Source organism: Equus quagga, chromosome 5, assembly GCF_021613505.1.
Source record: "Equus quagga isolate Etosha38 chromosome 5, UCLA_HA_Equagga_1.0, whole genome shotgun sequence".
Taxonomy (NCBI): Eukaryota; Metazoa; Chordata; class Mammalia; order Perissodactyla; family Equidae; genus Equus; species Equus quagga.
In genome coordinates, this window is record NC_060271.1 from 29,250,784 (window position 1) to 29,278,438 (window position 27,655).

Sequence of the window (27,655 nt, forward strand, 5' to 3'; positions counted from 1 at the left end):
TCTGTTAAATGTTTTATTTTGTAATCAAAATAGGCAATACAAACCAGTTGACATAACAAAGATTCATATAAATAACTGCTTATAAACTTTATGAGGAAAAATACCCGTGAGCATGGTGGCTGGGCTCCCAACTCGGGTGGAGACCAACCAGGCAGCTCTGCTTTTAGGAGGCAGGAGCCCAGAGGCTGAGGGGATGGCTGGGTGGGGCTGTTCTGAATGGAAGGAATAAGTCACTCCATAAATAAAACACAAACTTTAAAAACACTTAATAAGGAGTCTCATTCAGGCCTAGGAGTGAGGTCCAGGATGCTGCCCTGATAGCCCTAAGCTTAGCAAGAATCGAGTAGTGGCTGACTCTGGGCTTCCCCATCCCCACACAGCCCAGCTTGGCCTGGTTCCAGATCCAGAGGAGGCCTGCAGTCACCCCAACAACCAGATACAAACAATTGTGAGATGCTCCCCAATCGAGGAGGCAAGAGAAACCAGAAAGCAGAGGGTCCACAGGCCCGAAGAAACAAACAACGCCCTCCTCCACTGAAAACACTAAAAGCTGTTGTACCTTAAAGCCAGCCCGTACTGGGTACTCTGAACTCTCAAAGAGCCCAGAGCAGGAAAGGGAAAGGACCTCCATCTCCAAACACAAGAGAGGCACAAATGAGAGGGCTGGGCGCCGGCCCGAGCCCAAGGGGAGGGGTTGAGCAGCTTGACAGATGCCCTGTGGTATTCTGGGGGAAAATCTTGCCCAAACCCAGAACCATAGAGAAGACTTTGCACTCAAAGCCCAAGAAAAGGGCTACATGGACAGCCTGAGAACAAAGGCAAAGGGGCTGTGTTAACCACATGGCTAGGGTCCTAAGGGGACAGGGCACCTGGAGAGTAGGGTTTCCTGTGATAGACTTGATAGTACAGATGAAGGAGCCCTGGCTATAACCCCCAGGCCTCCCATTCTAGTGAGTGCTTTGCTAATGAAGAGATCACCCTGAGGCGTCTATGAGAACAAGAGCCCTGAGGAAGCAGCAGTGAAACTGGGCCTAAGAAAACCCAGAAAGCCAGCTCAGCTCCCAGGCAGGCTGGCATATGGGGCCTTAGAATTCTCAAATGGCCACTGTTACTGGTACTCAGCCTTTCCAGGCCCCTCTAATGAACTCTGGGCATCAGCAGGACCAAGGCATGGAGTGGGAATGAATGTGGATCCATCCCAGAGGATGGAGAAGGGATGTGAGCAGCCTGTTTGCCTTTGATGTCTGCCTGGAGCTGGGAACAGTCTGTGAGGACTTATCAGTCGACCTGCAAAAGTTAATTAGTAACTCCCCCTCAAAGGGTAAATCAAGATGAGAGAACAAATGCAACCCAACAAGGCAAAGCCAGTGTGGAGCAGGGCAGGCACAGTTCCCTAATCAGCCCTTGGCCCCAGATGTAGGCTCTTACCTCCCCTTCACCTCCTCTCTGGGAACAGCAGCAGACAGGAGGCAGGAGACTGTCAGGGCAGGACCTGCCAGACTGGGCTCTCAGCAAACCAGATCCTCCCTGAAGGAATACAGCCTATCCCACCCCCAGCATTCCTCACTGTGTGACACAGTTTTCTCCCATGTCCTGTGCATATCTGTCTGACATGGTGGTCCTTAAGTCCTCGATGTCACGGCGCAGCTGTTGAACCTCTTCTAGTTTCCTCCTGATCACATCCGGCTTCTGCAAATCTAGCTGAGTCCCTGGGTGCTGTGCAGCTGGGGAGGAGAGTATTGAGAGAATGTTAGTAAGTGTGCTAGGAGACGCTTTCACATGGAGGGGGCAGTACGGATAGGCAGTACCCTGGGGCCCATGATCTTGGGATATGACACTTTTAAAAAAGCAGCTGGGGACAGTGGGCTGAAAACTTGCTGCCTAAGAGCCACTTTTTGTTTGTCCTGCACCCAGGTACCCCTCAAGGATGCCTGTTTCCAAAACAGATTTACTGAACATCCTTCGCAAAACACATGAACTCCAAAGAGGGCAGTGGCCAGGCCTACACAGCTCTGTTCACACGTTACCCTAAAGACGGGAGAGTTGGATGGGGGTGTGAAGAGAATGAAAACCACTCTCTCCTGGGTCCTGCAGTGGCCTGAGGACTCACAGTGAATGCCCAGGAGTAGGGAGAGATTGGGATCACGGCCCTGGGCCCTCTGGGTCACAATGCTACAGACTGCCTGCAGATCTTGAAGGCAACTGGATAACTCCTGATGCAGCTCAAATGCCAGCTGGGCAGTATCTGGTGAAGATGGAGACCCTAGTTGGGCCTGGCGTAGGTGTTCCTGGAGCGTCAGATTCTTCTCAATCAGGTCCTGGTTCTGCACTGAAAGCTGAATAGACAGACAAGCACATTAACCCAGCCCCAGGGAAAGACCGACTATCTGTGCATGAGTGTGTATATATGTGTGTATGGTGGGGAGGCTATGAGTCACAGGCGACGTTCCCCACCCACCCCCAACAATATCAGGCCTAGTCTCTCCTGCAGGTAGGTTGGGCCCTCAGGGCTCCAGCACTGGAGAGGAAACCATTCCCCAGCAGACTGAGTCATCAGCCTTCAGGTTTCTGTTCAGGAACCAGAGAAGATACTCCCGCCCCTCAGAACTCTATCTGAAGCCAGTCCCTCAGCCAACTCTGTTAGCCAGGCTATTAGAGAAGGCTTAACGTGAACCATGAAATCTGAGGAGACACTGGTTTCAATCTCTCCTTGCCACCCGGACAAAAGTGGCCACCAGCCAGCCTGATTAGAGTGTATCAGACAGATAAAGGGGGCAAGAAAGACAACATGACAGGTAGTGGCCACTAGACAGGGGGCTGGAGAAACTGGGGACCTGGAAAACACAGAGCTGGAATGTATCCTGCCTTTTCAAAGCTTCCCCTCAGTGGAGTTACTACATAGACCAGCTATTCATGTACATCTGTCTCTTTCCTTCCCACCTCTCCCTGAACAGCTTAACCCACTCTCCTTCCCTCCCTTCCTCTATTCTCTTTTAAAGACACTGAAGAGAGTTCCTCCTCCAGTCCCAGCCCTTTACACCCACTCTGGGCCACGTGACAGTCCTAGCTCTGGGAGACTCCTTCCTAGGTACTTGGCCAGCGAACTTGGTTGCCCCCTGCTGACAGCTTTGTTTACTCCATGAGGACAACCAAACCCTCAGTCTTCTTGAACCGCTCCTCCCCAACCATACTAATGTGTGGCTGCAGGAAGACAAGAGGAGAGAGAATGACTTTCCACATCCAAAGAGCACTCCTGGGTAATTATGGCCACTCTAAGACAGGCTTAGGACCTTTAATACAAAGGATGGTGCAATGTTGCTTCTGATTCCTCTGCCAAAAAAAGCTCAGCAGGGACCTCTCAACTGTGGGGGTTCTTGTGGGAGCAGGGATGGGGAGGGTACACAGAGAAATCAGGTTTGTGGAGGCAGTACCAAGAAGCCTAGTTCATGTTACTCACCTCTTTCACAGCTGTGCGCAGCTGCTGCAGGGCTGTCTCCCTCCGCTGGGCCTCCTCCTTCAGGGCCTGGCTTGTTCCTTCTTCTTGAGCCACTTCCTGCTCTAGGCTCTGAATCCCACATCAAGCAGTGGTGGGAGAACACAGCAGGGGTGACAAGTCTGGTTCAGACCATATCACCTCTGGCCTGGATTACATAGTAAAGCCCCAGCCTATGCAAACACTGATGCTAAGAGATTATCGTATAACAGCCCTGATCTGTGACTTTCCACTGAAACCCTCCTATAGCCCCTGACCATGTTCCAAATAGAGGCCAGCTATTCAGCAGAGCATTCCAGGCCAGTCTGGCCCCTACCTACTTTTCTAGCCATATCTCTTTTTACCCTCCACACAGCTTCCACTCCAACCACACAGCATTATTGACTGGCTGTTATCCCTGAGGGCTCCAGCTCCAATGCTGTTGCTCACTCCTCTTCCCCTTTGCTCAGCCTCCTCTTCTGCTCTGCCTGTCACCAAGGAAACCTTCAAGGCCCACCTTAGCCTTCCTTAATCTGCAAATCAGATCCAATTAATCTTGCCCTGCTACTTCTAGCCCCATCATAGCTCATGAGTACATTTGTTGACTGGCACACGATTCCTCCCTCCACCAGACCATAACTTTCTCGAGGGCAGGGAACATGCCACTCAGTTGAGTTCAATATTTATTAAGCACTTACTTTGACAGGCACTGAGGATACTGAAAAGAATACCAAACAGTCCCTGTCTTTGAGGAGCTCACGGCTAAGTGCCTTGACAACACTGTGTAGAGTGTGTGTGTATGTGCGTGTAGGGGTGGTCAGGGTCAGGGAGCAGGAGGTATTTATGTTTATTATCTCCTGTCTCTCACTCTATTCATTCCAATTTCCTCCCAATTCTGAAACTGACTTGAACCAATAAAGTATGAAAAAAATGTCTGAATTTCCCCATTTTGTATAAATAAAAAATGTAACTGCCAAGGAGAACGTCTCATCACCATGAAATGCCCAAGGCAACCATGTTGAATCCACCTAATTCCAGTAAATTCATGACACTCTAATTTGTCTAAGAAGTCTTTCATGGGTAAATGTACCATTTAAAATGTTGCACTTTTTCAACTTTCGTGGAACCTCAGGGTTCCAGGAAATCTACTTTGAGCTCCAGTAAAAAGTCTTAAAAACTTGGGATTCTAAATGGGTATATAAAACACTCACTAGGCTTGACTATCTCCTTACAGGACTTGAAACAGGTGAGAACCGAACAGCCAGAGCCAGACCCACAAAATGGCAAAGGCAGGACTTCAGCTGTCAGTTGCTACTCAGAGTGAGGGCATCTCACCTATTTTGGTGTGAAAATCTCTTTTAGAATCCAAAGAGAACCTAAGTGAACCTACTTTACCTAGAATTTCTCAGAGAACTCAATTAGGGACACTCCCACTCCGGCCTAAAATAGAAACCAGGAGTCATCTTTGATTTTTCCTTATTCTTCAACTCCCTTCACTTTATTAGTCACTGATTCCTCTCAATTTTACCTCCTAAGATTCACTTCCATCTATCCCCTCACATCTCCTCCTTGTTATGCTGCCTTATGCCAGGTTCCTTCATCATCTCACTAGGATTTCTGCAATCGTCCACTAGCCTCCAGCCTTCCTCACTCCAAGTGCGAATCTTCTTCCACAAGCAAGTCTGAGTTGCAAACCTGACCACATCACACCCCAATGAAATGCTATAGTAGATTCTCATCACTTCCCTAAAGAATACAAGCTACATTAGTTGAAGAAACAAAGCCTCCCATAGCCTAGATCTCCATTCACCACCTTACTCCAACAAAAACTGCTTGCGGCTCCAGATTCAAACCCTGTTTCATGCCTCCATGTTCCCACCCGTGCTGTTCCTTCTATCTAGAACTCCAAAACCATCCTATCTAGCTCCTCTTCTTTGCCTGGCTGGCTCCTCCTCCTCCTTCAAGGCTCATGATCTCCAGAAACCCTTCCTTGACCCTGACTCCCACTGACTCTTCCATGCTCTCTCAGGGTAACATGGACACTGCTCTCACAGTACGGTGCTGAAAGCCCTTCCCAACAAGACTGTAGGCTAAAAGCACTGATCAGGTCTCATTCTTGTTGTACTCCTAACACCAAGAAAATTGCATGGCAGAGAATAAAGTGTTGGCTGAATTCTAGAGATTTCATCACTAAAGTTCTGCCCACCATGTCCCAGGACTCCAAATCACCTGTACTTGTGAACGCAATTGATCCATCTTCTGCTGTTGCTTCTCCACAATCTGAAAGGCAAAGTCACCAAGAAAGGCTGTAAGCATAGGCTGATGGTAAAGCCATAGGGCAAGACGCTGCGCTAGGATCAGTGGTCTGGCTATTAGCCCCACTGGCTACAGACAGTCAATAGAGACCAGGGTGAAGGCAAGTTAGCTCTACCTACAGAACTATAACTCAAATTCCCTATCCTGGCTAACTAGCTTCACACTCTTGTGCTCCAGTCACAAAGAGTTAAACAGGAATGCAGTGTGGACCCAATGACCACTACTGGGGTGGAAGGGCGGAGACCCTCACCCCGATGACTGTAGGCCAGCAGAATCAGCTTTATATACAGCCACTGTACATTCTGGTTCTTTAGTAAACAACATGACTAAAAATTCACTTTAATGAAGCCTGCTCTATCCAGGGCTGCGATGGTTGTTGTTACTTATAGCTTTGGTCACACTGACTGTCCTAGAAGAGAAGCTAAACAGGCCCAGTTTCCTGTCCTTTGAGACCTTGGGTATTCTCTGAACCATTTCTGGGTCTTCATTTTTGCCAGCCTGTGATCAGTCTCACCAGCAGGTCCTTGCTCCTTCTCCTCTGCTGAATTAGGGCCAGCTCACCTGCCCAATGCAAGAGGTTCTTACATGGGGTCTGAGCCATGAAGGAAGTATACCAAGCTTCAGTACACCATTTTGGAGCATCTAGTCTGGATATTCAGAGGCATGTTCCCCCTTAACTTTGCTTGCCTGTCATAAGGATGAATATCTAAAATGCAAACTTATTGTGCAGGGGTTACTTCTCAGAAAAGAGAAAAAAACTCAGGGTAGCAGACCCTAGGTGGCCCAGGGCCAGAAATTCATGATTCCTTCCCAATATACAATCTTCTCTTTCCTCTTAGTCTACCCCCTTACAGCCTGGACACCTTCAGTCACCTTTCGGAGCGAGCTGCATTCCTTCTGCCAGGACTCCATTTCTACTTTTGGACCTTCTCCCTGTTGGGCTGGACCTTCTCCACTGGCCTCCTCCACACTCTGCTTATCTTGCAGGCTGAAAGACAGTGGTCTCTTTAAGAACTCTGAAGTCAGAGAAATGTGGCTTTGACTCCTGATTCTGCTATTTACTGAACGTTTTGGGGCAAGAGACTCAGGCCCTTCCACGTCATGGCTGGGGATAATGTCTTAGCTCATGCCACACAGAAGCTGCTCAGTGTATGTGAGTGTCCTTCGCTAGAGACCAGTATCTATATGATGTGCCACCAAGTCTCTACCTGCCCAAAGCTCTTTTATTCTGTTTTGATATTTAAAAATAAACATTCATTGCATGTATTTAGATTATAAAAGCCATACATGTATATTGTAGAAATTCTGGAAAACAGAAAAAAATCTCCTTTTTTCTTGGCACATACAGTCTGGGGCAAAGTCAACTTTGTCCCCTAACCTGACTTCTGACTCCAACCAACAGTCTCCTCCAACGGATCTCCACAATCACTTTCATCATGGCCGATCTGCTCAGAATAAACAACAGGGTCACTATGGTTGAACACAGGATCAGAAATCCAATCCATCCCATTAGAAACTGGATTTGGTCCAAGTGGCTGTTGAAACAGCCATTATATTTTCAGAAACTGCTATTAATATGGAGGAGGCTCCCAAGACACCCTGAGAGTACATTATGGCATCTTGTTTTGTTCTCAGAACCTATCATGACAATGGAGAGCAATCCCTAGGGCTGAGGAGAAAGAGATGCTCCTGGCAGCCTTTAGCTTACAAGTTTTGAAATGTGGATAACCCCTAGACCTCAGCACCAGAATCTACTTTTGCAAATATACAGATAACTCATCTCCCAGTTTATAAAGTGCTTCTGTTCATTCAACACATACATACTCAAGGATTATTATCCAGTAATATATTATGCCAGGCACTGGGTTGGATCCTTCCAAAGGATACAATGAGAAACCCCCAGTGCACCACTACACAGCCCCACAATCCATCTCAAGGACATATTCCTGCTCATAAGCAGCTTTTCTATTACTCACAATCCTGAGAAAACGAAGCTCAGAGAAGTAAAGTGATTTGCCTTGGGTCACATAAGTAGCGAGTAGGGTAGCCAGGACCAAACCTACCTATCCACCCTTTCCCTCAATCCCACAGGGGTATTTACCTAAGTCTAATGGAGGAGAATTCTGCTTCTCTCTGTCTCAGGCTTTCCAGTTGAACCTCCTTCTCTCTGCAGGCTGCTTGCGTCTCCTCCAGCAAACTCTCCAGCTCAGTCACTCTCTCCTGCAGCTCTGTGCTCTTCAACTCAGAATCCTTAAGCTGAGAGACAGGATCCCAGGCTTAGGTCAACAAGCCAAAGAAGACTTTGTCTGGGTATCTCAAAGAATTTGCAGTCCAGTTGCAAATTTGACAGATGTGAGTCTATACATGACTCCTTTGGGATTTTCCTTTCAGGAAGTCACAGGGTAACTGCATACAGCACAGGCTGAGAAAGTCCCCCTGCTTGGCCATTCCCTGCTTGCCCCAGGTATGCCCAGACATTGCTGCTACCTGCTGGCTCTGCTTTTGATGGTCTTCCAGGGTGGGGAGGTCAGCCAGGTAACGCTCCAAGGTCTCAATACGCTGCTGCTTCTCCCGGTTCTGCTCTGATTCCTTTTGACATTTCTTTTTCAAATTATTGATATGTTTATCACGACCCTTGACCTAGGTAAAGAAATGTCAAGAATCTGTCTTCATTGACTCCTCTAGAATCCTAAACATCAACTTTTTTTGAAGTGACCACTGTCTTTGCCTTTAGGACTGTAAGTGTTATTCTACTGCAATGAAGGTAGGAAGCTGATCAAAATGTGCCATTTGACATCAGAGCATCAACTGCAAAGTTAACACACCTGAACTTTCCAATCAATGGCAAGGAAAAAGGGCAGTTTTTAAAAATTGGTAGCATTTCTGTATAACATAAATTTGTCAGGTCTTTGTCCCAGGTTCCTGAGAGGTAACTTCTAAACTCTTAGAATTTCCCAAATAATAGAAAAGGAGTGTCTTTGTCATTCATAGTGGGCCAGAGCCCACCATGAATGCATTTCTGCTAGTGAGATGACTCAGATTGGGGGCTGGTCACTAGAAAGACCAATGGAGTTGAGCGCAACTTTCAGTGAGGAGGGGAGGAAGGCAGGAGATTGAGTTCAGTCATGCCTACATAACAAAACCCCAATAAAAACAACACTGAAGCTCAGTGGAGCTTCGTGGTTGGTGAACACATGCATGTGCTAGTAGGGTGACATGCCCTGATTCCACAGGAAGGCACAGAGACTCTGCTTTTAGGACCTTCCCAGACCTCACCCTATGTGTCTCTTCATTTGGCTTGTCTTGATTTGTATCCTTCATAATAAAACTGAAAGCCTAAGTATAGCACTTTCCTGAGTTCTGAGTTGTTCTGGTAAATTATTGAACTTCGTGGTGTCATGAGAACCCATGGATTTGCAGCCAAGGATGGTGGGCTGGGGAACCTAGAACTTGCAGCTGGCATCTGAAATAACTGCAGTCTTATTGGGCACTGTGCCTTTAAACCTGTTCGGTCTGACACTAACCCTGGGTGGTGTGCATCAGAACTGAATTGCAGAAGTACATACAACTTCTCTATAGACATACAACCAGTCTGGTCCATTCTGATTAAATAGGTAATACATTCTTCCCTGAATACCACACATGATATAAAGCTAAGTAATCATCTGGAAGGGCTAATGAGACTGTAAACTCCTTGAGAGGAGAGTTTGTGTCCATTTTGCTCATTATCATCTTCCCAACACACAGCATAATGCTTGGCACAGAGCAGGCATTCAATCAAAATTTGCTGAATGGAGACTTTTTCTTCACTATTATGGCCTTTTCTTTAGCTTATGAACAAGGAAGCTGGAGGAAGCAAGAGAAAGCAGAGAAAAAGTAAGGTAGATCTACTGATGCCAAAGAGGAGGCACAGGCCTAATTTAATCCAAAGATAAGATAGTACTAAGAGAGATCCCTGAAAATCACCCAAAAGCTTTACCCCAGGTACAATCTGTCCCCTTCAAGCTCTGAACCAGTGATTCTCACATTTTAATATGCATCAGAATCACTCGGGAAGCTTAGTGAAAATGCTGATAACCAACTTTCAATTAAAAAGATGGTGGACTGACCACAGATGTTTATTTTTTCTTCTTTCCAAAATATTTCTAAAATGATAGGAAAGAAATAAGTGTTAATCTAAAAAAGTCAACAGAGAGGAGACAAAAAGTATACAAAAGATTTCAAGGTGTTTTCAGAAGACAAAAGTGGACAGGGAATAAATGACTTGGAGCAGAGGAATTATAATCCACAGTGGACGTTACAGACAATTTGAAAAATGATGTGCCCTTCACTATCCCCAAGAATCTCTGTACTTGAAGCACCAGGTACCTCTGAAGCAATTATCAGCTATAGACCTGAAAAACAGGGAGACTTACTAGACGTCTATATGCAAGTTAGCTGGATACTAGCCTCACCCTAGGTTCCCCCAACAGGACAATGCAGATTTATTCTCTGGAGAAATAAAATGAGAGAGATACCAGACTCAGGGATATGCGTCATAGCAAAGAGAGAGAGCAAAGCACTAGGTTGAAAATAAGTATAAGTAAAAATCTAAGTACAGAACTGTGGGACTCTAAGCTTAATCTTGTCAGTGTTGGGAACCTAAAGGCCAAAAGCATTCTCTCCCCTAGCCTTCCCACCAGGCAGCAGACTGAAGATTCTTTTCTAGAGAGGGTAAGATAAGACATTTAGATACTGATATTTGAAGGTCCCCAAGTGAAAGGACAGTCTAAGTCTGATCAGCTTTCAGTGAAGTCTACCAGGCAACTACCATGAACCCGGAGTTTCCACTCAGCTTTTAAATACTTTGTTCTTTTTTTTTTTTAAGATTTTATTTTTTCCTTTTTCTCCCCAAAGCGCCCCGGTACATAGTTGTCTATTTTAGTTGTGGGTCCTTCTAGTTGTGGCATGTGGGACGCCACCTCAGCATGGCTTGATGAGTGGTGCCATGTCCATGCCCAGGATCTGAACCGGTGAACTCTGGGCTGCTGAAGCGGAGCACGCGAACTTAACCACTTGGCCATGGGGCCAGCCCCTAAATACTTCATTCTTAAATAGGAGTGCCCGTTCATTCAGGGATCACCAAGACTCTAACATGAAAGATACCAAAACAAAATAAAAAGCACCTGAAGGAAACAAGAAACAATACTACAAGCAGATGTAGACATCCCAAAAGGTAAAGTCAGTATCATCGGAGAGAGAAGATACTGCATTAGTGAAACAAAAAGAGCAAGGAAAGAATACTATTCTGAAACATAGGGGTATATATCAGGAGAAAGAGAAGAGTTGAGGATGGATACTTTTGTGGAGTGGGGCTGTACACAGAACTAATTTTTATTATAAACATGTTGGTATTTAATTATTCACCTCAGATACATGTATTATTTTGATTAAAAGTTTCTTTTTTAACAAGCCTCTGTCTAAGTCGTTGTTATATTAGTGACACCAACAGCACCTGGGAGCTTGATAGAAATGCAGGCTCTCAGGCCCTCCCTCCTCCCATAACTGAATTTGGATCTGCATTTTTAACAAGATATCCAAATGTTTCTCAAGCACATTAAAGTTTAAGAAGCACTGCTCTAGTGATTTTGATGCAAGTGGTCCAGAACTAAACATTAGTACATTGGCCCCCCAAGAACATCTGCATTAGAGCAAGTGGTGAACAAAACCAAGATTTTAAATCAGCTCCTTCTATAATGACTAATCTCACCCTAAGGCATTTCTAAGAGTACTAGCAAAAATGTAACAACTTCCAAACTGGATGCACACATGGAATTCTTCTCTACCTTTTTAGGTAGAGTGAGGAGAAACCAGGCTGAATGATGTAAATCTATCACAGGTGTTCAAACATCTTGCAACAGTACCATCTGGTTTGACTGCTCAGGCTGGTTTTCTACCCAGGCCAGCTGGCAGCCCATCACAACCTGGGGCAGTGAGGGATTATAAACTTTCCCTGTCTGCAGTAGTTTTGTGGAGATGAAGCAGAAGGGAGGAGTTCCATTTCTAGTAGATCAGTCCTGCATGAGAAGTCAATGTAGGGTCTCACCAATTGGCTCCTCCTGGTTCCAAGAAGGGGGCCAGAAAGAGTTTAGGGTTTGGTAGAAGGCGGCTGACTGCCAACTCCTTTGTGAATTAGAGAGCTATCAGCTCCTTAGCTCACCCTTTCTTCCTGTTTCTTCCCCTCCTCTGAATGCTTCTGCAACGCCACTTTGAGTGACTCTCTGATGAGCTGGACTTCAACTTCTGAAGCAGAGAGTTTCTTTTCAAGCTCGATCTTTTCTTTGCTCAAGGCTTCTGTCTTCTGTGCAAACTGCGCACGTAAGAAAGTGTTCTCTCGCTGCAATTCCTGCAGAAAGATTCTGGATATATAACTGTTCCTCACCCTTAGAGTCCCATGTACTTTACTTATCCCCAGCATACTTCGTGATCAAATATCACCTTTCTTAAAGAATTTCTTCAGCCAGTGCTTCTTAAACTGTAGTCCTAGGATGCTTCAGCATCACCTGGGAATTTGTTAGAAATACAAATTCTTGAGCCCAACTCCCAGGCCCACTGAATCAGAAACTCTGGGGACGAGTCTCAATAATCTGTGTTTTAGCAAGCCCTCCAGGTGATTCTGATGCACACTCACATTTCAGAACCACTGCCTTAAAGCAATACCTGAGGAGCTGTAGTACAATGGAAGGAATACAGGACAAGACATCAGAAGGCCTGGGCTCAAGGCTTGGTTCTCCTCCAATCATTCTCTATATGATCATCGGCAAGTTCTTCCTCTTTCTTGGGCCTCAATCAGTAAATCAGAGGACTGAATTAGATTTTATCTAAGGGCTCTTCTCACTCTAACACTGATTCTACAAGATGGAACACTGTCTTAAGAGGCCCACTAGCTGGCAAAGCCAGTACTATACCCTGTCTAATACTCATCACTGAAAAGTCCAAACTGCAGAAGCTTGGTCAACAAAGCAGGCTTCTTTTAGAGCAACTGACCCCAATGAAAATCTGGTTTCCTTCAGTTGCTCCTAGACATGGAAGAATACACATGAGAATGGCTCTAAAAACTCCCCCATTACCTCTGCCTCTCCCTCCATTTGGCCAGGGCTGGTAATAGATTAAGACTTCTCAGAGTATCACCCAACTCTAGGACTTTACTACTTTAGTACTTTGCTCTGCCTTCCTTTTCTCCCAAGAATGTCTTGACACCAAGGCATCTGGACTTCCACCTGATTCTACCTTCAAGACTTTTCTGCCCCTACAAGGGCAGAACAAGGGATACTTTACAATTAGAATGTTTACTCTTTGAGGATAAGGACACTTTACATCACTTAGTCCCTTTCCTATATCCTGGATACCTAAAAGTACCAAGCACAGGGAAGCTACTGAGTTATGACGAGGAGAATGCCATCCTGGCTGCCAATGCTTACCTGTAGCCTCAGCAAGCAGACATCTCCAAAGGGGGCAGGGTGGCCCAAAAGGGCATTGTGGACTTGTAGTTCACTCTCTCGTACTTTCTGCTCCAGCTGAGAGATGTGTTTTCTCTGCCTGCAAAAGCCAGTAGAATGAGGTCCAGGGTCCTGACACTAACTCACCTGCAATATGAGCCCCCACCTTCCTCAGATGGGTACAATCCATACCATATAAGCAAAGACTTTGGATTCTGGACAGTAGTGTTTTGCTGAAGGAAGAAGAAAGGGCAATGCTGAGGAGAAATGAGGAAAGACGAGCTGCAAAGAACCGGCTGCCCCTTCCAGGCACTACCCAGAGCCCCTGCAGATAGACACAACTGGCCTATCACATTAGTCAGTTACAGGACTAGGCAGCTTATGAACCTAGCTCTACCATGAGGCAAGGTGTGGGTCTAAACAAAGGGGGATGTGCAGCCCTAGGGAAACCTCACGGTTCCCTCAGTGGGGGTTGGGAGAGCAGGGGCTGGTACAATGGCACCCCTGGCCCTCTTACTTGTCAATGAGGAGCTCCTTTTCCTTCAGAAGGTGTTCATTACTGTTCAGGATGCTGATCCACTGTGCTGGTTCTAATGTGGACAGTGAAGGAGCAAAAGCAGCGGGATGATGGCAGATGGCTCCATTCTGGAGCTGAAAGACAAGGAGGCTCAGAGGGGCCCGATCTTGACTCATAGGCACCTGAAAACCTGAGCAATACCCAGTTGCGTCTGCAGTCAAGGCTCACTTTGGCTCAGCATGAGAAGGCCTAATGTTTATGAAATAATTTTAGCTCTGATGCATGACTGGAAAGAACCTGCCAGGAGATTTCTGCCAACTGGACACTCCCTGCTCAGAAAGGCTCTAGTTTCTAAGAAAAGGTCAGTTATCTTTCATTATCTGGCAACAGAGACAAACCAGGAGCTAAGATGTCCTTACCAACCAAGAAAGGAGAATATGTCCTGCTTCTTTCCTTCCCACTCTTAAGCAGCACAAGGACTTTTTTCTTAAATGCAAAAGTGGTACAGGAGAAAAAACACAGGAGTTCAAAGATGGTTTTTCAAACGCTAGCTCTGGCACTTACCAGCTTTGTGACCCTGAACAGTTTACTTATTCTAAGAAGCTGGTAAATTCCTACATTTAACTCATCAGAGTGCTATAAAGATTAAGTAAGATTTTGTATATGAGAGTACCTAGCCTAGTGACTGGTACACAAGTACACAATGAGTGTTAGTGTCCCACCTTTTTGAGTTTTCCCTTGTAACCCTCTACTTTGGAGAACCTATCTGCTGTTTAATTAGACCATGAACAGATTCTATGGCATTTTCATAAGGCTTCATTTCCAATCTACAAATATCTTCCCTCTTTCTTACAAATGTTTTCTTGAGAGTCAAAACTTATAGGACAATTCTAAGATATATACAGTTCTAAGACCTGCACAGAACCTGCAAAATCCAAGGAAGAAGGGCCCGTACCTGCATTTGCTCCATCTGTAAACGGATCAACTCCAGCTGCTGCCGACAAGTGCTGAGCTCACAAGATCGCTCACGGGGATGCCAAGGGTCAGGATTTGGCTGCCACACCTGAGAGGGTAGAGGGTTGGAGAGCCCAGGAGCAGGCTGGAGGCCCAAAGGGAGCACCCCACTGCTGCTAGGGTGTGGTCCATTCCGCTCACATACTGCCCCACTGCCTGGTGCCTTCTTGGTCTCAGGCAACACTTTGTATAACTCCTTGTTTGCGTCGGTTCTTGGGTTGTGGAAGTGGACTCGGTAGTGAGGATCTGTATAAAGTGTCTCCATCATTGCCGACTGATTGAGTGTAGACTCCATACTGGGAATATCAAACTTCCTCACTTCTTCTTCTCTTTCATGGCCCACTGCTGGAAACCAGGACTGCTCGATTCCATTGTCTCCGGCAGCACCACAAAGATACATAAAATCTCTAGACAAGCCTGCAGAACGTTTCATTGCACCGAGGTCTCCATTTCTTGTCATCCCCACACTTTCACTCAACCCTGACAAAGGGAGTTTAGAGGAAGAGGGTCCAGCAGGTGTAGAATTTGGCTTGGCAGGAGAGGTCCCCAAAGTAGAAGGCATCACATGGGCTGTGGGAATCGCTACGTGGCTTTTGATGGGCTGGAAAGACGGGCTGCTACTTGAGCTGCAAAAATCTGCGGACAGAACAGTCTTCCATAAGTCAAAATTGAAGCAGCAAGCTTTCTTGAGTTTGGCTGCTATGCCAGACGTTCTCTGCCTGTCCTGAGACCAGGCAGAGAGGGCACTATCATCACAAGTACCAGGCAGAAAGACATGGCAGCCTAATTGGGAGTTATGTGTTCTAGGATCTCGAATGCCATTCACAAGGTAAACCAAAAAAGGCAACACTGGCTTCACTTTTAACTTACACTTTGTCCTTTGTATTTGAATAAAAAATCTTGCCAGTTAACAAACGAAGCCGAAAACAACTTTAAAAAAATAATCACTTACTTAGGGGAAATGGATTAGGTCCTACTCTTCTGGGAGCTGGGCAACTCTAAACTATAATCCAATTTAGTAGAAATATCCTTCGCAAGGGCTGCCAGAATCCTCTGTGACCTCCAAAAGCTCCCCAGCGAAGGTGAGCAATGAATCTAAACTATCCAAAGAATAAGACGAACCGGATAGTGCTGCTCTGTATCCAGGGCAGGGAATACAGCATCTGAATCAGGAGTCTGTTCTCTCTCCCACACTCCAGACCTGACTGCCTGGATATGTGAAGTTATTCTTAGTAACTCTCAGGTTTCATTCTAGCACAGTGAGCACTCTCAAGTGGGTACACACTAAAATCCTCTATCTTATATATTGCCTTCCACTTACCCCCTTATTTGTATCCAACTGCGATTTTTCACTTTTCCTTCAGACTGGATTTACCTTTCCTTTAGCTCCTGCCTAGTCTTGGGAGACAACTCTCTGATTAGCCCTGCCACAGAAGATTCACATTTCTACATATTTCCAACTTTCAAGTTGGAAGAGGACTACTCTGAAGAGGATGACAAGGTCACAGAACTAATGTGCCGGGGTGGTGGGCTGCAAACAAACAAGATAGGAACGTAAAGAAACACACCTGTTACCTTCAGCAAGCCAAAAACTGAGTAAGGGGACAATGAATATAAATGTCTTTTTTTTACAACTATATCCAGTACTCTTCCAAACCAAGTACATCTACCATGGAAAAGAGCTGACTACCAATTTCTTCCTCTTTTTTCTTTCCATCAACCAACATAGAACATACTCAGATAATGACAGATACTATAACCTTTCCCAGAATTATATAGATATAGATCAGCTACCATCTTCTCAAATGGGTTTGTAAGCACCTCTTTAAAAAAATGGGCAAGCCAAGTTATGCCTTATAATGTACGCAGAGTATCTAATTTCCTATACTTAGATGATCTTGGAGATATATAAAAGGTCATATGAAAAACAAAACAAAAAAACCCAGTAATTTCTGACAACATGCATCAGCCTCTCAGGACCAAGAAAAAGAACATTTCAGAGTCAAAGGAAACAGTTTCTGATGTCCCACAACTTAAATATAGGACTGGTCAACAGGGTTAAGGTAGACTACTGGTGATGAAGACTTCCAAGACTAGTAAGCTCTCTATTTGAAATCTTTCAAAACGGCACCAAGGATCCCTGCCCCCAAAGTATAATTATGGAACAGAAGTCAGCAAGATTGTGGCATATGAAGGAGTTACTATGCTGAACTTAGTAACACCTCCTTCCATTCTCCATCCACAGCACCATTCTCTCTCAAGATTCACTGAATTCAGTTTTGAGCCCATAATCCCCAGAGCAGTAATGCCAAAACCAAAGCCAAGAAAAAAGGTATCAACTGACCCAGGAGAATATAGTTTTCCTAATTCTCTAGTGGGTGTGGTTCATCTATGGATGACAGAATAAAGTGAGGTCTTTGTCAGCATTTGTAACTTGTCTATTGGGTTCATCTATTTATATTAAGGAAACTATGTGTTTCTGACAAATTGCTATAAAATGTCAAGTTTAAACACCTTTACATCTGGTTTGTGTTTCAGAACATTGTGAAACAAAATAGCAACAGTCATTTTCAAAAGGGCCACTATATTTTATAATTTTCAAAGGCTTTCAAAATTTAGTGTTGAGATACATGATTTTTATTTAGAGAAGTCTACAATTCCCAAAAATCATTGGGGTTTTGGCACTTTAAGGACATATTTCTAAATCTCTCCTCTCCTCAACCATATCATCTGCCCCCTAACCTTGCCAAAAAACAACTCATTCTTTCTAGCAACCCTGCTTTCTTGGTAAGCAGTAGATTTAGCTATTGCTAAATCTTGATCGCTTCTGTTTACATCTCTTACTGGTTTATGGAGAAAGGGAGTATGAACTAAGCCAGTGACTACTTCAGTCCTTAGGAAAGAGGTGAAAGCCTTCTGAGCTCTCTGGTAACCACCTGACACCCCTGTGCCTTGAGAATCCAGGTAAAACAACTTAGCGAAGGATGGAATCAAAAGCAAGCCTATTCAATTAAAGATGCACCAATGAACGACATTTACACCAGTCACAAGTGTTCTTGTCAACTGGGCTCCAAATAAACCAAGCTCGATTCATGAACAAAATGAGCAAAAATTAAAATTAAGACAGTGGTATATAACAAAGAAGGCAGAAAAGACATCTTGGATCCTTTAGCAAGAAACTTGTAGACAAATGGCTTTGGCCACTACATCAAGGCTACTACAATTTAAAAAGAATGCATTGCAAAGGAAATACATATATTTCCCCAAAGGAATAAAAAGCAGACAGAGTCACACATAATTCTATGTCAAACTTCGACAGAATTAAACACAGCCAGTCAATTCAATAGGGGGAAAAATCTAGACCATTGTTTGATTTTAAAAAGACTTATTTAGTCAAAATGAAAAAGGTCCCGTGACTGCACATGTAGACAAAACCTTAACAAGGCATAACTAAATTAACAGTAACACTTTTGATTACGCCACTTGTCCCTCGGGAGACCCAAATCTGATAACTAATTGTGTGACATTAGGCAGGTTACTTAACCCCTAAGGGAATTTTTGTTACTCACTAGCAAAAAGGAACTGGATTAAGTGACTTTTAAAGTCCTATCTAGGGGCTGGCCCGGTGGCATAGTGGTTAAGTTCATACACTCCGCTTCAGCGGCCCGGGGTTGGCAGGTTCGGATGCTGGGCACAGACCTAGCACAGCTCGTCAGCCTATGCTGTGGCGGGCGTCCCATATAAAGTAGAGGAGGATTGGCACAGATGTTAGCTCAGCGACAATCTTTCTCACACAAAAAATAAATAAATAAAAAAATAAAGTCCTGTCTACCTCAAAATCTGATTCAATTCTACTCAACATATACTAAGCACTGTGCCCATATACACACAGCTATCAAACTATTAGAATTAAATGGCAGGTGTCTAGGAGTTAGTACTAGCAGACATGTTTTTTTTTTCTTTTCATTCTTTTTTTCCCAAGCACTTCTATTCTTTTTGTTTTTAAACAGCTTTACTGAGATATAATTCACATATCATACAATTCACTCACTTGAAGTGTACAATGCAATGGTTTTCAATATATTCACAGAGTTGTGTAACCATCACTACAATCAATTTTAGAACATTCTCATCACCCTAAAAAGAAACCTCTTGCCCTTTAGCAGTCACGCTCCATTTCCCTTAACTTTCCTAGCCTTACGCAACAACTCTATCTACATTCTCTCTCTATATAGACTGGCCTCTTCTGGACATTTCATATAAGTGGAATCATACTATATGTGGTCTTCTGCGTCTGGCTTTTTTTTACTTAGCATAAATGTTCTTAAAGTTCATCCATTTTGTATAGCATGTATCAGTACTTCGTTTCTTTTTATTGCCAAATAATATTCTATCGTGTATATATACTACATTTTACTCATCCATTCATCAGTTGATAGACATCTGGATTGTTTCCATTTTGGGGGCTACTATGAACAACGCTGCTATGCTAAGTTTCTGTGTGGACATCTGTTTTCATTTCTCTTGGGTATGTACCTAGCAGTAGAATTGCTGAGTCATAAGGTAACTCCATGTTTAACCTTTTGAGGAACTGCCAAACTGCCTTCCAAAGCAACTGCAACATTTTATATTCCCACCAGCAATGTGTAAAGGTTCCAATTTCTCCACATTCTCACCAACACGTTACATTATCTTTTTGATTATAGCCATCCTAGTGGGTGTGACATCTGATAAAGTACTAAAGTGACTAGTTTTGTGACTTTTAATCAACTCATTTAATCACTTTGAAATTCAGCTTTTTCATCTGTAAAATGGAAATAAAATATTTCAGAGTTCTTAAAGGCATTAATGGAAAAATTCAGCACGAATCCATCATGAAGTATTTAATAAATAGTAATTAATTATTATCATTAGGTCCTCTGCCCTCTAGGAACTCACCATCTAAATGAAAAAACAAAATACTCTTGTAAAGTACTGCCTGGCAGTTATTACTTAATTTAGCTAAGTGCAAAAACAAGTAGCAGAAATAATAAAGATAAAAGACTGCAATAAGGAAGATCAGTAATGGGTGGAAGGGATGAGGAGTGTCTTGTCAGACTCTTCACTAGATCTTGAAAAATAAGACCCGTGTAGCTGGGAGGGGCAAGAGGAGGTGGGAACAGCACAAATCGGCCCAGATTAAAGAAGGAAACAGCTGAGGCATAAAAGGAAAAATTCTGTACTTTCAGGGCATAGTAAGACAACAAACCTGGTGACAGTAAGAAATGTTTGAGTGGGTGGGATAGGGCCAGATCACAGAAGAACTGAGGCCTCTGAACTTTATCCTCCAAATAATGGAAATAATCGAGGATTTGCAGGAAATAAAAACTATGAAATCAGGCTCTTAGAAAGATTAATCTGGCAGTAGAGGGGAAGACTTGAGGCCAAGAAATCTATTAGAAAGTTGTTTCAGATAGAACAAACAGTAGGAATTGAGAGGTAGGGACCAGCAGTGAGAAGCATGGGGTAAGAAGGATCAAGCAGATTCCTTTACTGAATGGATTGATTTACAAATATTCCGGAAATGACAATACACCTGGAACACAATCTGAAAATGACACCACATACTGGTAATCAAGTAATTAATCTAAACTTACCCTCCGCAATGTCTGAGCACGATGTGCCAATGGCTGTGTCCCCACTGTCAGCTACACTGGAACAACGGCTGAAGCGGCTCCGAAAGGCCTCCGAGATAACTGGGGTCTGCCATTCTGTCCCCAGGGAACTGCCCTTCTGAATCACACTGGAACCTGCAACAAATGGCATTTCCCACCTTTAGTGTGAACCAGCTGAGGTAACCCCACAAGACTGTTTAAAAAAAATCACTTAAATCTATGAGAGAATAGCAGCACCTTGCCCTTTTCTCTCTCCTCTGCCTATTTCAGCTACTCTAAGTTAGTTAATTGTACATGGAAATAGCATGAGAGGTGAGAATGTTCAAAGATAGAAATAAGACTTACCAAGAATCCAGGAATACTGGGACAGAAAACAGTAATATTTAATAGCAGCTACATTTTTTGAAACCTAGAAGCCACAGCACTTTATAAACATGATCTTATTTACTTACTACTGAAAAGTATTATCACCTATTTCACAGAGAATAGAACTGAGATTTGAACCCAGGTTGTTATGATTCAAACGTCTATACTCTTTCCCCTTACAGGGTTTCTCAACAAGTGCTTTTGGCATACTGGACATGCCAATTCTTCAATGTGTAGTCTATACATTGCAGGATGGTTTAGCATCCCTGGTCCCCATCCACTAAATGGCAGTAGCAGCCCTCACTCCATCCCACCATCACCGTGAAACCTGAAAATACCCCCTAGGATAAGAGGCAGTCCAATTCCCTGTTGAAAATCATTGCTTGACTGAACCAAGGTCATGAGCAGGGTGAATTCAGATCAAGGTGAGTCTTGAAAGCCAATGTGAAGAGTTTAAGACTTTATTTTGAGGGCAATGCAAAGAAATCACTAAAATTACTGAGCAGGTAATACAAAACAAGGCTGATGAGATTTATTTGACTTTATCAGCTTGCAGTTCAAGGGCTAGTAGGTAGGAAGTCTTCAATAAATACCTGATTTACTAACATACTAGCAAACATTTAAATTCAAATTATTTTTTAAAAAGCACTATGATTTTTCTAAATTGTAACTGATGATCCATGTAAACAAACAAAAAGGTAATGGCAGCTACTCATTCATTTAAAATGTCAGAGTTTGCGTTGAAATTAGAAAAAATGTTCCACAGACTCTTTGATCTAGTGGGAAGCAAATGATATTTGAACATAAATCCCCTTATTCCCTTCTTCCAAATTTAGCGCTTCTCCCATCTTTTTAACCTCCTTTTTTCTACTTTTGCTCCTTTTTTTGCTAACCTTACTTCTGCTTTCTACTGAAGGCAACCTAACTTTCCCCAAGAACTCCTTTTATTGTGTGAGTCACAGTGGACTGCTTGATTTGAAAGAATCTATATACACAAAGTAATCTATAATAATCTTTAATAGAAGACATAGCCAACAATCAGAGCTTCTGATCAGCATAAGAGTAGCCAGTGTTACTATACTAAGTTAGTGTAATTCTAGCCAGAAGCAAAGAAATCTGACCTCTTGGTGAGTCTATATGGCGTTCTCTCTCTAGTCAGTGTACAATTTGCCAGGCCTTCTAAAATACTGAAAATTGATTGAGGGCCTATGTTACCATGTTCTTGGCCTCCTACTGGAAACTACTCCGTTACTACTGCTAATCTTCCATTCTTCCATCTCTTTTCTATGCATCCACTCCGCACATCAATTCTAAAGAAATATTCACTAAAATGAAAGCATGTTTTGGTATTACAGAGGCTTATGCTTATTTCAAAATTCAAGTTTGAAAGTGCAACTTTTTTGTGTTATATCACATGTCCTATCAGCAGCATCTTTATCAAATATTAAGACCATTATTTAATGAGTGAGAGACTACTAAAGACAAAGCCATCAGAAAAGCAATGAGCTTTGTCAGGAATTGCTACATTCCAAAAACTTGCATTATACATATAATTGTCCTAAGAAATTGTACAATGCAGCCCTAAGACAATGCATGGCACTCAGCAGATGTTCAATAAATTATTTGCTGAATGAATCTTGAAGTGATTCAACAAACGCTTACCAAAGTGCCTGCTATATGCAAGGCAGTATGCCCAGGAGAATACAACAAATATCTACCAAACATCTGCTGTAAGGCACTGTGGGATTCTAAAGTTAAATAAAGCATACCTCTGGTTGAATAAAATGTACCCTTTTCTTCACAAATACCCCAGAACTCAGAAAGTTATTTTTCTAAAACACTACTTTCTATTTGAATATACCATATCTACGTAATATGTCTATTGAGTGTGCATATAGTCATATGTAAATTTAATATATATACTTAATATAGCCACTTAATATATTACTGAGTTTTCAAAATCTTTTTAATCCATTCTAGAGATAAATTTCTGAGTCTCTAGTGACAACATAACTGAGACTGTTGGCATCCAAGAAGAATTCCAATCTTTGTGGGCTAGCAGATGACTGACCCACCCACAGGACTACAAAGACAACATAGAACACAATAATTTATGCTGTGTTTTTCTGATTTCAAATGGAACTATGTTCCCAAGTCATTCTGTTCCAATCTTTTATGTGTCCTCCCCTCCCAATCAATCATGTGGTCTTGTTGGAATCCATGTAGGACCAGAGAGTTGTTCTCTGGGAGAGACCTGTTTTTCTGTTCAATGTAGCCCCATGTTATTTTTGCTCCTTCAGTAGCAGGATTTCAGTGAATGCTTGTTTGCTCAGTATTTCCTTTAAAGGATATTTCTGTTATGAAATAACAGAACAAAGGTCAGAATTTAACCCAGAAAATCTTGATTACTCACCTGGTGAAGTAGCATGAGAGATCCTCTCACTTGGATATTTCTCTTGCATGGCCATCAACACAATTATCTGAGCCAACTATAGAAAGAAGGAATAATCAATTAGATCTCTCCACTATCTTTTAATTCCCTGTAACTCATTCCTATTCAACCGAAACTGTCAAAACGACGCAGAGTATTCAAGTACTCTTCTATATGTTTTACTCCTAAGGATATTTTTTTTTTTATGCTTTCAAGAATCTTTTTTTTTTTTTTAATTGAGTTAATGATAGGTTACAATCTTGTGAAATTTCAGTTGTACATTAATGTTTGTCAGTCATGTTGTAGGTGCACCACTTCACCCTTTGTGCCCATCCCCCACCCCACCTTTCCCCTGGTATCCACTAAACTGTTCTTAGTCTAAGGATATTTTTTAAGGCAAAGCAACTCCCAATACTCATCCCTACTTCTCTTGCTAAAGCAAGGAAAGAAAACCTAGAATCAAATAGAGATTCCCAATACTGCTCCTACATGGTCCTCGAACCCCTCTGATTGTTACAAAAATTAAAAATAACATTACTTTTAATTAACCAATTTTGCTATGGATCTTCTTAGCCATGGGAACAGGATGGGAGGGTAGGGTGGAGAAAGAACTAAATAACCAAACCAACAGTGAAGTAATATAGCTTCAACTATGATTAACATAAAAAGAACTCTCCAATTTCTCTAGTAATGAAAGTCAGTCATATGATGCATAAAGATGGACAGAATTCTTGGTCATAAGCAGAACCCCAATCCCCAGCTGGGAACATGAGGTTTTCTTCTCATTTCCACACTCCTTAAAACAATTATATTTACTCTAATGGTAGGTGCTGAGAGTTCAGCAGAAGTCTGATTACCACCTGTGTAAGCAAAAGCTTTAATTAACTGTAACTAATAGCATATAATAATAATATCTTATATTTGCAAAGTACTTGAGAGGCATTACAGGGAAGTGGTTGAGAATATGGATTCTTGATCAGACAGCTTGGGTTTGAAGCCTGACTTAGCAATTTATTAGCTGTGTAACCTTGGGCAAATTTCTTAATATGTATCTCTGTGCTTCAGTTCCTTCATATAAAAATGAAGATAAATACAGAACCTAATTCATGCTAATTCATTTAAAATTAACTTACAACAGTGTCTGACACATATTAAGTACTCAATTAACGTTATTATTACTTGGCAGATTATGTCAATTAAAAGGGGCACAGTAAGGTCCCTGGAAGATAAAGTATGAATTTAGAAACAGAATTTGTAAGAGCCCCAAAAGAGTTTGGGACAAACTCTATCAATAGAACACAATTCTTAGAAGTGAAATTCAACTTTGGAGGGGGAAAAAAGGCTATATGGTACTATTTCTCTAATGTACTTTACTGACATCTATAGTTTTCTGTTAGTAACAACAACCCAAACTCTCACTAATTCACTGCATCTACAGTGGAAATAGTATGAAATCCTAGCTCTTCACATACTTTATTCAGTAAGAAAAGCTTCAATTTACGGTTAGTATCATTCAGTGTGTTAATGATGACACATAAGGATTAGATCACCTACCTAATAGTGACTATTAGTGATATGAAAATCCTTTTCTTTACCCTTTCTTAAAAGTGTAACAAAATGGTAGGCTCATTGGATTCTAAGACCTTTCCAAATTCAGATGAGTTGAAAACAGGATGACAAAAGAACTCTCAGTTAAACACAGAATTACCTTATTATGCTTATGACTCAGCAGTTCCACTCCTAGGTACATATTCAAGAGAAATAAAAACATAAGTCTACACAAAATCTTGTACAAGAATGTTGCATAGCAGCATTATTCGTAATAGACAAAAAGTACAAAGAACTCAAATGTCCATCAACTGATGAATAGATAAGTTAAATGTGGTATATCCATACGATGGAATATTATTGGGCAATAAAAAGGAATGCAGTATTGATACATGCTACAACATGGATGAACATTTAAAACATTATGGTAAGTGAAAGAAGCCAAACACAAAAGGCTACATATAATTCCATTTATACGAAATGTCCAGAAACGGCAAAGCCATTTAGATTAGGGATTGGAAGGAACTAAGAGGAGGCCAGTGGGGGAATGGCGAATGACTGCTAATTGATACAAGGCTTCTTTCCAGGGTGACCAAAATGTCCTCAGAACAGACAGTGGTGATGGCTGCACAACCTTGTGAATGTACTAAAACCACTGAACTGTATGCACATAAAACTGAATTTTATGGTATGTGAATTATATCTCAATTAAAAAAAAGAAATTCCACAAAAAGTAAAACAGTCAAGAATAAATAACTCCTACTTTTTTCCTACTAAGTTCAGAAGTAGATGGGCTACTGGGGAAATTTTTAGGACCATTTGTAGGAGACAGAGATTTCTTGAAATAAAAGTGAGAGAAATGAATGTACAAGAAACATAAACAACCAATTATACAGCCAAGAAAGACAGGAATGCATGGAAGCAGACAGAAAAAAAGCACCTAACATTGATGGTTTCTATCTTCAAAGCCCTTTAAACTAAAGAAATATTCATTCATTCAACAAATTTAACATGTATTCCGTTCTTACTAACCATCAAGCACTGTGCTACAAACACTTTACAGGTATCACGTCTTGTGTTTAATGCTCACATCAAACCTGCAGGGCAGTTACTATTACTGTCCTCATTTCATAGATGACAAAATAAAGGATTAGAGAGGTGAAACTCATAGAGCTAGGAAGGGGCTTCAAAGCCAGGACTGTGCTCTAACGCTATATGAGTCCAGCCAGCATGCTTTCTGTGTGTGACAGAGAAATAAAGGAAGTTACTAAGGCACCACAAGTTGGAATTTCTGCCTCAGACATAGCCAGAGCTGCAACCCGAAAACAGTAGCAGGGACAGCTCATATAATTTCTTCATTTTGCCCTTGGTCACCACCCAGGCTCTATTTCGCAAATTGCTACCCAAGAATTAGATTTTGATTATACTCCCCTTGAAGAATTATAATCTTAGCGTGGAATGTCACACTCGGCAGCTGTTGAGAGAACCACATCAAGACAGGAGAGGATCTGAAGGAACCCACAGACAGCTAACACAGACACATCAAGAGTCTCACGCCATCACACTACTTTCATGGCCTTGATCACTCATTAAATCAGACCTAAAGAGAGAGAAGCCAAATCCTTGCCACAAAGTTGCCTTGACAGAGAACAAGTCCTGGAACATACATCACCACGAGACCTGCATAAGGCAGACGAGGCCTAACTAAGGGCAAGTGATGAGGCTCGGTTACCTTAATCATCCTTGTACCACCATTCATCCCCACCTAGCACACAGTAATCGGTTCATCAACCAAAATCTAACGCCCGCGTGCCTGTTTTCCTGGCTCTGTGCCCTGTGGTGGAAATACACTGGTGTAAAACACAAGCAGGGTTCGGATCGTCCCGGTTTACTGTGATGAAGTAGGTACTGAATACCCTCTATGGAACAACCAGGCTTTAACACAGTAAACTTTCGGGCCATCCAGAGCCCCAGTTCCTCCTTGTCTGGAGCAGGGCTCCTCAAGCTCAGCACTACCGACACTTTGGGTCAGGTGAGTCTTTGTTGTGGGGCCGTCCTGCACACTGCAGGATGTTTAGCAGCACCCCTGACTTCTACCCACGCGAGGCCGGGAGCAATCCCCGAGTTGCGATAACCCAAAACATCTCCGGACGCAGTCAAATGTCGCGTGGGGAGAAACACGGGGCTAGCTCAGAAACTCCAGCCGAGGGCCCTAACAGGGGCTCCGGTCTCCACCCGTCCTTCCTCGGGGGGCTCCCCGCGCTCCCGGGCTGCTCCGGGCCCTGGTCCGCGCCTTGTCCCTCTCCGCCCTACATGCGGGGCGAGACCGAGGAGGCGCCCCCGAGCGTCTGCTTTTCCCCCGGATCCAGCGCTCCACCAGGGCAGGGACCGTGCTTCCCGCCGGCCCCTGGCGCCCGGCACAGGCCTCCCCTTCACACACGTCCAGCAACCGCTGAGGAGTGAGGGTCGGAAGGAAAAGCAAGGCAGTGAGGGCGGGAGGCGACCGAGACACGAGCGGGCGTGCAGGGAGCATTATTTCAGGAAGCCCACACCGTGAGACCGAGGGGGCACGGCTGCGTCGCTCTGCGCATGCGCTTCGCTCTCTCGTCGCTCCCTCCCCCCACGCCCCCCCGAGATAGGTCGTCAGCGCCTGAGGCTCCTCCAAGGCTCCCCAAGGGGGGCAGGGTCTGTCAGTCCGACGGGGTACCCCGAGGCAAGGAGGACTTACGTGGGCATGAAAGCGGGCAGCGAAATGCCTCACTCAGACACACCGACTGCGACCTCCACGTTGGCCCCGAGCGGCGATTTCGTCGCTCAGCTCGCCTAACGGCCGTTACACGCCCTCCAGGCCGCGCGCCT

The 27,655-nt window shown here is 43.4% G+C and overlaps 1 protein-coding gene across 3 annotated transcripts; it reads right to left on the minus strand.

Annotated features, from left to right (window-relative positions):
* On the minus strand, positions 1-27,655 carry CEP85 (centrosomal protein 85). 3 transcript variants are annotated; one of them, XM_046662781.1, is made up of 15 exons: positions 27,525-27,617; positions 24,957-24,988; positions 23,231-23,306; positions 20,434-20,586; positions 14,739-15,433; positions 13,784-13,917; positions 13,249-13,366; positions 11,988-12,173; positions 8,276-8,428; positions 7,890-8,044; positions 6,662-6,776; positions 5,702-5,752; positions 3,458-3,565; positions 2,111-2,336; positions 1-1,724 (listed from the first exon to the last, which is right to left on the minus strand). In XM_046662781.1, exons 3-15 carry the CDS (start codon positions 23,283-23,285, stop codon positions 1,564-1,566), a joined length of 2,310 nt encoding a protein of 769 aa, XP_046518737.1. In that variant the 5' UTR covers positions 23,286-23,306; positions 24,957-24,988; positions 27,525-27,617; the 3' UTR covers positions 1-1,563. The 3 variants fall into 3 exon arrangements, with proteins under 3 accessions (XP_046518737.1, XP_046518736.1, XP_046518738.1); XM_046662780.1 differs by lacking the exon at positions 24,957-24,988 and having other exon boundaries at positions 27,525-27,655; XM_046662782.1 differs by lacking the exons at positions 20,434-20,586; positions 23,231-23,306; positions 24,957-24,988; positions 27,525-27,617 and adding an exon at positions 15,750-15,948.